Source organism: Leptinotarsa decemlineata, unplaced genomic scaffold (assembly GCF_025532065.1).
Source record: "Leptinotarsa decemlineata unplaced genomic scaffold, Ldec_3_MD MMD2_tig00026347_RagTag_RagTag, whole genome shotgun sequence".
NCBI classification, from domain to species: Eukaryota; Metazoa; Arthropoda; class Insecta; order Coleoptera; family Chrysomelidae; genus Leptinotarsa; species Leptinotarsa decemlineata.
This window is the reverse complement of record NW_027412698.1, coordinates 1,802,821-1,815,827: the sequence shown is the minus strand read 5'-3', so window position 1 is coordinate 1,815,827 and position 13,007 is coordinate 1,802,821. Positions and strand designations below refer to the sequence as shown.

At 33.3% G+C, this 13,007-nt stretch overlaps 1 protein-coding gene across 1 annotated transcript; it reads right to left on the bottom strand.

The window, feature by feature from the left end:
* Nucleotides 1–7,701: 7,701 nt before the first annotated feature.
* On the bottom strand, nucleotides 7,702–9,210 carry LOC141486243 (uncharacterized). Its single transcript, XM_074183972.1, has 3 exons — nucleotides 9,056–9,210; nucleotides 8,299–9,024; nucleotides 7,702–8,158 (listed from the first exon to the last, which is right to left on the bottom strand). The coding sequence occupies exons 1-2, from the start codon at nucleotides 9,195–9,197 to the stop codon at nucleotides 8,501–8,503; spliced, it is 666 nt and encodes a 221-aa protein (XP_074040073.1). The 5' UTR covers nucleotides 9,198–9,210; the 3' UTR covers nucleotides 7,702–8,158; nucleotides 8,299–8,500.
* Nucleotides 9,211–13,007: the final 3,797 nt, after the last annotated feature.

Below are 13,007 nucleotides of genomic sequence, written 5' to 3'. Positions count from 1 at the left end.
TCTTTATCATAGTAACTTCGCTGGAAACTCTCAAAAGCATAATAAGCAGGAGCATCACGTTTTTTATCGAAATTCAAATTCCAACGCTCATATGGATAAACTTCAACATTCAAGTATAATCGAATACTATTGATATCAAGTGCCCCAAGGTGGGGCACTTTCGAACAGGATTGGGGTAGGCTCGGACGAATATGCATTTTTTTCAACGTTGCTTTACTTTCCATATAAAGATATTGACAAAATACCATGAAACAATAATTAACATCGTAACGAAAAATTTTTGCATTAAATTGAAGAAAAGATGCCATTCTTGAAGACCCCGTTGTTGTCATAGGCTTAGGTAACTTTGATACAATGTCTTTCCTCTCAATAAATGTATATCATCAACTTCTGGATAAACAAATCCTTGTATACACTTCTTCAAAAATGTTACTTCGAATTCCTCATTTTCCATCACATTGATCACTTTCCCAACATAATGCAAGGATCTTTTTTTTTTGTTGGGAACTTCACTAATAGATAATCATCTTTTAGGATTTTCTCGTCATCTAAAAGTTCATTGAGCTCATCATCATCACTTCTATAATCTAAATCAATATCAGAATCAGATGAATCATTCCTTTTTATAATTTTCGTGGCAGTTAAAGGTAAATTTATATCAGAATATGATGACGAGATGTCATCTGAAACTGTTTTATTCTTTTTTCTCTTCTTTGATTGCTTACTACTTTGCATTTTCTTTGGTTTAGGGGAAAAGGGGATAATGGGAGTCAGTTAAGCAAGTTATCAAATAAAACACACAATTTTCACCTAAACTTTGTTTTAATCAATTTTTTATGTATTTTAATTGTCACACTATCAGTCTTGGACAGTTTCATTACCTTTGGAATCATATATTAATTGCCATTAAACTTTTTAAAAAAATCACCTTTGACCACCATTGTTCACAAATGAGGGCAATTATAGTCACTATGGGGACAATGAGAGTCAGCTTAGCCTAACAATGGTCACATACGTAATCTTGTGGCGAGTCCAATCCTATGCAGTTAGCGTGTGCCCATAAGCCAGAAGAAGTGCATCTGTACCATAACTCATTATTGCGACCAAATTCATCGCATACTAAGCATTTATTCAAGTCGTCATCTTCATCATCGTCACATAACTGATTAAGAGGAATATCTGATTCTGAAGAAGTGTTTAGATCTTGTGAATACGCGCCTTTTGGCCTTATTCACAATATCTTTCTTAGGTTTCTGTTTCTTGCTAGTTTTTGGCACAGGGTTCTTTCCTTTTGTTGTCTTAGATGCTTTCTTATTTTCTTTTTCAACAAGACTATCTTTGACTGGTGTCGATGTCATAATTTTTGCATGTTGCTTCGTTTGTCTTTCTCTTATGGGCATCTCAGAAATCATTTTGACAGGTAATGGAAGCAGATCTTCAATAATAGGACTTAATGTTCCAGAAGTTAACGTTGCAGATGATGTTGATGGTATTGGATCGGCTGCTATGGTTGATGTTGTTGCTAAATCTTTTGCAACTGATGAATTACACGGCATTGGATGTATTGTTGTAGACGATGTAGATGGTACAGGATCTGTTATACCAGACGTAGATGGCATGACCATTGTAGTATCTTGAATTATTACTTAAGATTGGGTTAAGACTTCAGCTGCAGTAAAATCTGCGTCAGTAAAGACAATCGGATTGTATGGGATTATACCTGCTGCCCGGAATCCTGATTCACCTTTATTTATAGAGGTCACAGTAGAATACGCTCTATTTAAAATAGCAGCCACGTCGTATGAAGTTATCTTCTCTGCTAGGTTATTTTTCAAAAATAAATCACACTCCTTTTCGTACATAGCTTTAAGATGACCAAAAAATGTGAGATCTAACGGCTGCATCCTGTGAGATGTATGTGGAGGTAATGACAGCATATGTATATTATTTTTTTCACAAAATTCATGTCTTTAAAGAAGTATGAATGGCATGATTATCAAGTATTAATGAAACAGGTTCCTGCGACGATGGCTTTGTATGCATGGTAAAGTGTTGCAGCCACTCAAAGAATTGTTGTTCATTAATCCACCCATTATCTGAACATTTGTATATAGCTCCTGCAGGACCGTCTTTTTCAAGATGAGGAGTCATTCTCTTTCTCGGAAAGATGAACATTGGTGGGACAAAACCACCAACAGCGCTCATGGTACACAAGAGTGTAATATTTTTTCCTCTTTCTCAACTTGTAATGGAACCTACTCTTTTCATGCCTTTGGGAGCTAATATTTTACCGGGATCTTGCACTGTGGAAATGCCTGTCTCATCGCAGTTATAAATATGATTAGGTGTGAATTTATATTTATCCATTAGATCTCCTAATAGGCTGTAGAACAGTTGAACTTCTTCTTTATTGAATGCCGTTATTCTATTTATACTTGTAGCTTCTGGTTTCCGAACTGAGATGTTATTTCTTTTCAAAAAGCCATCTAGCCAGTCGCGTCCAGCCATGTTAGCACTCGTCTCAAAATTGTGTGAAATTTTAAGCTCTTCAGCATACTGGTATGCTGCTTTCCTTATTTGATTGGCAGTGACACCATAAAAAATGGAAGATAAGTATTTTATTCGGTCTGCTAAAACCCTTTCTGCATCTGCTGTGAATACAGGAAGTCGCCCAAGACGTGGTTCCGATGAATGTTTATGATTTAAATGCTTTTGAAGGCTTGAGAACGGTATATTCATGGCTTTAGCAGCTTCTCATGGAATGCCCTTCACTCATAAGAACCTCAGCTTTTAAAAGAGTTTCAGACGACCACTGAGCCTTCCTTGTGGACCTGGGACCTATTTTCGGCATTTCTGGAATAGAAAATAATAAGAATTAGTTTTTTTAGGTATGTTACAATTATTGCAGGCAATGGGAGTCAACTCTCATTGCCCGCACTGCAGTAACTCTTATTGCCTGATCGTACCAAATGGGTAAAATAATGAAATAAACTTTAAACTTGCTATTGAAATACCAGAAATATTGATTAAGTCGATAAAATGAACTTATAGACACACAATAGTCTACTCTAAGTATTTAATTTTCATGTAATAATGTACTTACCACTTATTTTGTACACACGTAAAATGACATCAAAAGCGCGCGAAACTGCGCAGCGGCCTTCTCCTGCAAACGACGAACGCGAACTGAACGGGCGAGCGAGGGGCCGCAAGCTGTCGCTTATCGAGTCTTTTAGGACGATATTCGTTTGTTTAGCATCTTTCGTCTAGATGTTAGAACGGTGACTATCATTGCCTCCTGACTCTCATTGCCCTTTTTTCCCCTACATTCAGACACCAATTTTCTCGAAGTGTTTGTTTTCTTCACATTCATCAGTTTGGCTTTCTCCAATTCTTCTTTTCTTTGTTTTTCCGGAGTACTGGTGTAAATTCTTGATTTTCCCTTTCTCGATTTTCTGCTTGTATTTCTGGGACCAGCCTTCGGTAGGGGTTTCATAATGACGGTTTGACAATAGATACAACAGAAAGTATTTTAATTTTTGGTTTGGTAGCTTCATGTATTATTATGTTCAACAAATCCCTAACTATATCTTCTACTGCGTGATTTTTAGATGAGCATTGAATTTGATCATTGGAATGAGGCTGAACAACAATACTTGTATCGACAATTTCTGCAGAGGGCTCCCCATCCTTGTTTTCAAGAGGACGGTCTGTTGCGAATGAGGCACAGAAATCCTCGTCTTTATAAACCAGATAATTAATAGGCCATAACCCAGTACTGTTGAAACTACTTATAATATTACAGGGAGTAAATGTTTGCAGATATGGTTGTGCTGACAACTTGGCAACATCACAAATAGTTATTGGTTTACCAGGATTCGACAGAATGAAATCGTTGAAAGAAATCTTGCATTTGGATTTGACCAAACACTCCTTTATCCAGTGGCTGCATTATATGTGTGCAATGTGGCGGGAAAGACAATAATACAATTCCGTGTTCTCTTGCATACAAGATGGCATCAATAGAAACGTGTGTCTCGTGATTATCCATCAGCAGTAGAATTTTATTTGAAATGCTACTGTTCGTATGTTTTTGTATATGCTCTAACAGTTTGAGAAAGACCCTGGTCGACATCCATCCCGATTTCTCAGCATAACCAACAGCCCCAGAAACGGCACTACACAAGAACATACTTAATATTGATTATCGAACATTTGCCCTGGCATCCCACAGTGGATTGTCCATAGTGCCGATTCCATTAATTGACTATACGATAAATGCTCAGGTTCATCTTCACTTTCGCTATCTACTACGAAAATGACCGGTGTTTGGTGCTCCATTTGTAGAGAGAGGAGGGCTGTTCTGACTGACTCCCAAGGCTCCGGAATAATTTCTGCCTGTGAAACTAACTCATACTCCACCCTATTTTCGAAATTATCGATGTTTCGGAACCGTTTGGGCTTACATCCTCAATAGGACAACCCGTTTGGAAGTGGCCTGTAGTTCTTCCCTCATAGATTCCAGAGATCTATTCCTAACTCTCCCTACAGCCATCGCGACCCTACATTCCGGACATGCCTCTACTCTCGCAGAACATTCTTCGCATAGAGAATGCCCGTTGAAGGATTTTTCTGGAGTTTTTGAAAAACTCCTCACAGCATATCGTACATGTCAGAAAGCTCAACACTATGGACAACATAGACTTTTTGTTTTGTTGATCCCTGAAACAGATGAAAAATTCAAAAATAATAGACAACATCGCTTAACTAATAATAATAGTAATAATAATAATACAAAGAACTCCCTCCATGTGTACGATAGTTTCATTACAGATTGAAGAAATCATAGACAGGTGAAAATGGTTATAAAAAATTATTTAAATGAGAAAGTATAAATATCATATTCATTCTCTACCACATTATGAAATTTCTCGAAATGGAACGAATTCTAAAAATACATCATAGTAATCGAAAAAGTAAAAAAAAAATGTATTAAGTTTTTTTTTTCGGGGTTGCATTGAAATTGACTGTTCAATGTTTCTGTATCAATTGAAACATTATGAGTGGTTTCTATAAAGATTTTAAAAACCATAAATTCATAATTTTTTTTTAAAAGTAATGAATCGTTCCATTGATGACCTATTTAGTTTGTAGAAATTCATGTTGAATATAGAATAAAAAAATAACTTTGTGTAGTTTCGAGTTTATTTATTTGTTACGACCTGTTTCGGCTTATAACATGAGTCTTTAGAAGAGTATTAGTGCTTGTAATATTGGTAACGTGTGAATCCAGGTACCTATATCAGATACCTGTTCACACTATTTAAAGACTCATGTTGACATGAGTTTTAATCTTCCTCTTGAATATGATCACTTGGCGATCGAAACACGTGTCGAGGTGTTTATAAAAACAGTTTGGTGTTTGGATAAAAACTCCAGTTAGATTAAATATATATATGTAGTTATTTGAAAATGGCCTTATAAGCCGAAACCAGTCGTAACAAATAAATAAACTCAGTAGAGACTAGACAAAAGTATTTTCTTTTATTCTAAATTCTAAAGTAATGAATTGTCAATAAAGGAAAAATAGTTTCAACAGCTAGATTATGTTTTGAAATAACTAGTTTTAAGATTAAATGTACTATGAAAACAGAAATTATCGAAAAAAATGTAAATCATCGATCTAACAAGAAAGTACATTATAATATTTGAAGAAAAACTGGAAACAAACTTAAAAAAATGTACTTACATTATTTTAAATATAGAATTATTTTATTCGGGAGTGATTGATGTCAGTGAGTTCTGTAATTAATGAAATAATATGAGTGATTTCTATCAAGTTTCAAAATCATAAATTCACAAATTTTTAGGTAGGTAATGAATAATCAATAACAAAAAAAACATTTTGAACAGCAAAATTAAGTTTAGAAATAACTAGTTTTGAGATTAAATGTACTACGAAAACAGGAATTATCGAAAAAAAAATTATTTAACTAACAGGAAAATACATTATAATATTTGAAGAAAAACTGGAAACAAACTCAAAATTGTACATACATCATGTTGAAATAAAGGAATATTTTCTTCGGAGTTGGGTCGCAATGACTGGTCAATGATTTCTGTAACAAATGAACTAATATGAGTAATTTCTATGAAGATTCAAAAACATAAATTCATACATATTTTTTAGTAAAGAATGCTCAATAACAAAAAAACATTTTGAACATCTAGATTAAGTTTTGAAATAACTAGTTTCAAGATTAAATGTACTACAAAAACAGGAATTATTGAAGAAAAAAAATGTAAATTATCCATCTAACAGGAAACTACATTATAATGTTTGAAGAAAAACTGGAAACAAACTTAAAAATTGTACTTACATTATGTTGAAATTGAGGATTATTTTCTTCGGGGCTGAGTTGCAACAAAATTTCGTTTTCAAGTAATATTCTTACTTTTGATGATAACTGTAGAAGTGATTTACTTAGGTTATTATTGATATTGGTTCTCAGCAACTGACACCCCCGAAAGCGCTTATTTCAAATAGTTTTATTGAAACAATTCCAGCAAACTGTAATAAAATCTAAAACTAATTGAACTGTCACTCGAAACGTTGTTTATGTGACTTCGATAAGTAACAAAGAACAATAAAAACCATTGGGAAACCATTAGGAAAGTCATTGAGAGTAATAAAAAAAAGAAATTTTTAATTGATTTATAGAATTGCTGGTTCCCATCACAACACTCTGTCATCACCAAAGATGTAACAAAAGTCTTCCGAACCAACTTTACCAAACGAAAATGTGTTGAAAATTTTGATTCTGTACCTTATGGACATAAAAAAATAAAACATTTCAATTGAAAACAACAATATTTGGAATAAACTCACCATGTCTCTAAAACATTTTTATTATTGATAATAAGGTTGATGTTAGTCAATTAAAAACACTAGTATGTTTTGTTCCTTTCGAATACTAATAATTCTTCCTTGTGGTGTACACTACTAACGAATACTCCCACATATATCCATTACTCAAATATCTACAATATCAACAAAACGTTTTCAAAATTTCTCATTTTCGAAATGATTGTGGTGATTTTTTATCAGGTTTTCAGACATTTCAAGATGTGGAAAACTTTTACAACCTTGTTTTTGTGATTGCTACTCTGTGTGATTTTTGTATTGGTAGAAGAATATTATAATTTCATAGTGGACCAATTTACAATGTTTGTGGTGTCACTTTTGTATTTGAATTATTGAAAAATGTTGTAAATTGTATTTTATTTTGTATGTAATTTATTATATTTTAATTTATTCATTTACATTTCATACATTTTTTCTTCATGTTATTAATATTTATTTGTGACATTGTGTTTGTAACGAGAATTTTTATTCTTATACAATGAACATATTATCAATCAATCAAAAACCTAACATTTTCGTGGTGTAATTTAATAGTGTTTCTTTTAAAAAATTACATTCATTTCAAGTCTAAACCAGATCGTTCGATCTCACAATGTTGGGCATAGTTTCGTTAATGCCATATTAGTCTATTGAAGTCATCCAAATTCCTGCTCCCTTACGAATACTTATGAAACAATGTTACCCCGAGTTCATACTTCTTACAAAACTCAAAAAAAAAAGTTTCCACACCTTCTGAACGCCATAACATACGGGTAACGAGAATAGAAAAATTTGAAAAAAATCTAGGGTATTCAGTTGGTAGTCATGAATATTGATTGGTAGTAATTGAAGCTTAATTTTTTTGAATTTTGAGTTTTCCAAAAAGCACTTAAATGATAGAATGCACGCAAATGACTGAAAGCACGTAAATGACGAAAAAGCGCTTGTTAATGACAAATATATTAGAATAAATACACAAAAAATCCATAGGGCCCTTTTTTATTTATAAACAAAAAATACATTTAATAAAAAATATTAGTCTTCAAAACAAGATTAAGTTTCTGGTCATTTCTTGGGAAGTTGGAACTTGGAATAATCTACTTGATACGGGAACTGGAGGTTCTTTCAGCACACATAATATTTCATTCACACCAAGTTGTTGGCAATCAGTAGTTAATGGCCAGTAGTAGCGATTTCCACTTCGTGCCATGAAATTAACTGTCACATTATTTTCACTGATTTGCTCAACAATGCCTAAAAGGTTTATTTAATGTACAACAAAGGCATTGAAAACATTTTAATATTCAATAATAGTATCCTAATAAAAAAATAAAAGCCACAAAATAAAAGTTTGTTATTAAGTAAATGCACAGCAAAATTTTGAAGAAAATTACCTGGGTACCATTTGTCATCATATATAGCAGCTATCCACATATTGACTTTTAAATCATTATGATCATTTATATTTGGTATATCTTCGGGTGACAAATTCACTTCTAAATCATTATTATGATCATTTAATCTTGGTATATCTTTGGGAAACAAATTCACCTCTAAAATAAAATTGTGTGTACATTTCTCGCCAATACTGCACTCTTAGCAGGTTAAAGAGTTTAATATAATTTTATTATTTGTTCTGTTCCATGTGATTTGATGTGTCTTTATTGTTCCTACACAACATGGGATGTTTTTTGGTAATACTTCTTTACACTTTTGAATATCCTGTTCTTCTATAACGCAAATATAAATATTGGGCAAATTTTCTGTAACTTTTTGGGAAAACTTGTCAAAAGTGTCTATATCGGTGTTAAATTCTACTAATCGATCAGCACATCTTTTAACTGCAGCTCCAATTCCGTCTGGGGCACCTTTTCCATGTCCTGCTTCAGAGTAATTCCATGATATTTGTTTGATGTTGGGGAACAATATTGGCAAGTAAGTTTGAATATAATAAAACATTTTTTTGTTTCGGTATTGTGTACTAGGACTATCGGAAAGGAAGTGTAAAATATCTATATTATCAATATCATGTTTAGTTTGATAATGTTCAATAACAGGACAAATGTTTGCTAAAACTGCAGCAGCATCATGTCGAAGACATGCAGAGACTGTACAAAAACCTTCCTTTTTGCTCCATATAATACAGAACACCTGTATGTAAAGTTATTTGTTTCCTAGATGCTCCGAAATGTACTGATTGAGGTTCACATGCATATTTGCACAAGTAATTTTCAGAAGAGTCCATGTGAAAGAACAGTTCATTTTTCTTTAATGTCCTTTTCAGCTTTTTCATTTCTGATGATTGGTGAACATATGCGTATGGTATAAAAATGTAGGGAGGTACTCTTGGTTTATTTCACACACTAGTTCGTATGTTGTGGCTTCTAATGTTCCTTTCACAGTTCTCTGTACTGTTATTTCTTTTTTGGTTGTAGCACTAATTCTCTTTTCCTTTCTGGTTTTCCATTGTTGGTACGATAGTTCCTTAGTTTTCTGTCCATCTGTTAAAGAAAACATTATTTTTTGTGACTTACATTCACTACATTCGCTTTTAAGGCATTGTGTAGAATCTGTACTGCAGCATATTCGACTAAGAACCTCATAACAATTTTTCTGTGGAATAATTTTGTTTCTGTTCAGGGCAGAAATTAATAGGTTCATATTTTCATGCGTAATGCATAGACAGGTATCTCGAGCTGATACTTTGGGAAAAACAACCCAAAAGGTCTCAATTCACAAAATAATGCGTAAAACACATTGCTGTTGTTTTTATTTTTGAAAGTATTATGTAACACTTTCAGAGAATTATTTAGGTATCTTTTTTGCTTCTTTACTCCTAAACGTGTTACGGTATCATTTTTTCCAGGGCAAACTTTTGAATTGTCATCATCTAAAAAAAATTTTTGTATGTGTGTTTTGAGTTTTATAAACTCCGCTTTCTTTTTTCTACTAAAACACATAATATTTGAATTATTTTTATGACTTCTATATAGACTGTATGATAAGAAACTAGAAACTGTTTGTAAGAACCTGTATTTCCTTTAAAGTTTCCCAGAAATAACTTTAGTGAATATTTGTTTCGATTTATGATCTTTTAATTTTTTTAAATTGGCGGAAAGTTCTTCATTTAGGACTTCTCCAAAAAGCAGCTTTCTTCTCACTATCTGCGGTACCTGAACACCTTGAAGAAGTGTATTTATTTTAGTATTGAATTTTTACTTGTTTTTTTTTCTGTAATATCTCTTTTTATAACGTTCTGTGTTCGCAATCTTTGATTTTCAGCGGCAATAATTTTTAAGTTTCTATAGCATTTAGCTCTTTTGCCATACATTATTTTTCTTCCTCCTGCTTTCTGACGACTTGGTCCTGGAGTGTTTTGGATGATGAACTAAAGTTATTTGGTAAAAGGGAAGACGTTGGCGTTATCTCATTGTTCAAATTCCCAGCAGCAGTTCCTTCAGGTACATTACCGGGGTCATTATTCTCAGCATCAGAATCCGGTGGGGTGTTAGCTGCCATCGAATTTGGCATGCTTGTTAACCCCAGAAGAGCCGCTGATTTAGTCTCGTGAAAGAACATCCCCGACTACCCTTAATTCAATTTTCACTAAAAAAAAAATCATGAGTCCTTGCAAAAACACATTGCTGGGAGTATTTTTTCATGAAACCATCGAATTTCGCAAGCTTGTTAACCCCAGAAGGGCCGCTGATTTAGTCTCACGGAAATACACCCCCTTCTACCCTTAATTCAATTTTCATTAAAAAAATCATAACTCCTTGCAGAAACACATTGCTGGGAAAATTTTTCCATGAAACCATCCAATTTGGCATGCTTATTAACACCAGAGGGGTCGCTGATTTTGTCTCACGAAAATACACCCCCTTCTACCCTCAATTCAATTTTCAATAAAAAAATCATAAGTCCTTGCAGAAATACATTGCTGGGAGTACTTTTTCATGAAACCATCGAATTTCGCAAGCTTGTTAACCCCAGAAGGGCCGCTGATTTAGTCCCACAGAAATATACCTCCTTCTACCCTTAATTCAATTTTCATTAAAAAAAAAAACATAAATCTTTGCAAAAACACGTTGCTGGGAGTATTTTTTCATGAAACCATCGAATTTCGCAAGCTTGTCAACCCCAGAAGGGTCGCTGATTTTGTCTCACGAAAATACACCCCCTTCTAATTCAATTTTCATTAGAAAAAATCATAAGTCCTTGCAAAAACACATTGCTGGGAGTATTTTTTCATGAAAACATCGAATTTCGCAAGCTTGTCAACCCCAGAAGGGTCGCTGATTTTGTCTCACGAAAATACACCCCCTTCTACCCTTAATTCAATTTTCATTAAAAAAATCATAACTCCTTGCAGAAATACATTGCTGAGAATATTTTTCCATGAAACCATCGAATTTTGCATGCTTGTTAACCCCAGAAGGGCCGCTGATTTAGTCCCGCGAAAGAACACCCCCGACTACCCTTAATTCAATTTTCATTAAAAATATCATAAGTCCTTGCAGAAACACATTACCGGGAGTATTTTTTCATGAAACCATCGAATTTTGCAAGCTTGTTAACCCCAGAAGGGCCGCTGATTTTGTCTCACGAAAATACACCTCCGCCTACCGTTAAATCAAGTCCTTGATTTGAAATATACTCCCATAACCTCATATCATCAAATTTTGCTGAAAACAAAACAGGTGATATCTAAACTACCCAAGCGATGCATTGTATATATATATATATATATATATATAGATATATATATATATATATATATATATATATATATATATATATATATATATATATATATATATATACAGTGTGACCCATTTAAAATGGAACCACCCCTGTAGGCACTCTATGGTTTTTTTTGTTTGTCAAAAACGGCAAAAGTTCATTAGGCAATTTTTGTTTTCAAATTTGACTACACCACTGGATTCGTAGTCGTTATAAATCAAAACTGTCAAATTTTCATTAAAAAATATTTGTTAACAACGAAGTTACAACAACTTCAATTTTGGAAACAAAGTATTTGTTTGTAATTTTCATTCAGATTATAGACATATTTGAGATCTGACAACACTGTCATCACCAAGTAGAACACCAGTGAATTTGTACAGTGAAAATCCGAAGTCAACAGCTCAATCGTTCTACAGTTATAACTCCTGAAAATATGGTAATGTGAGAGATTTGTGGTGCAAGCGTTTTGTAATAAAAATCTGACTACGCCACTGGATTTGTGGATAATATTCCCTTAAAATCATTCATTTGAGTGTAGGTTACGAGAAGTGAAAATTAAAATAAAAATTGAATAATTGAATAACAGAAAATTAAAAGTTCATTTTCAAGTTACGCAGTAGTAGACCAAGTTCAGAATCTCATGTCATGGGATCTCCCAATTGCGCTTTTACCAAATCTTGATAGAATCTTGAAGTATTAATGGTCATACTTGTAAGCTTTTTGGAAGTTTCCCAATAATAAATAATAGTACTTTTGTAACAGCGCACCTGGAAAATCACATTTTATGAGATTCTGAACTTACTCTACCTTCTTCTATAGCTGATGAAAACAAAATGTATACAAACAAGTTTCAAAGTATTTATTCAACAATTAATTGTCATTAAGAAAAAACTGATACTAAAATAAACATTGATTTAAAACTAAACATTCAAACTTTTGTGGCTTCTACCAAACCTCCATTAAGTTCAATACATTTATCGTATCTCTTCCGAATATTGTTTACACTATTTCTTATTTGTTGAACTGTAATTTCGGCACAAGCTTGTCGTATCCTTTGCATGAGTTCAGCTCGATTCGTTGGTCTTGTTCTGTATACTTTTTGTGTCAGAATACCCCACAGAAAAAAGTCTAATATTGTTAGATCAGGCGATCTAGGTGGCCATTCAATTAAGTCACTACCTCGTCCTATCCAATGATTTGGAAACTGGTTATTTAGCCACTCTTTAACAATCCTCGAATTGTGCACGGAACAGCCGTCGAGCTGGAAATATAAATTTACTTGTTCCGCAAGAGGCATTTCATCTATTTCGTCCGATAATTGGTTATTTAGAAATTCCAAAAAATTTTGCCCGTTTAT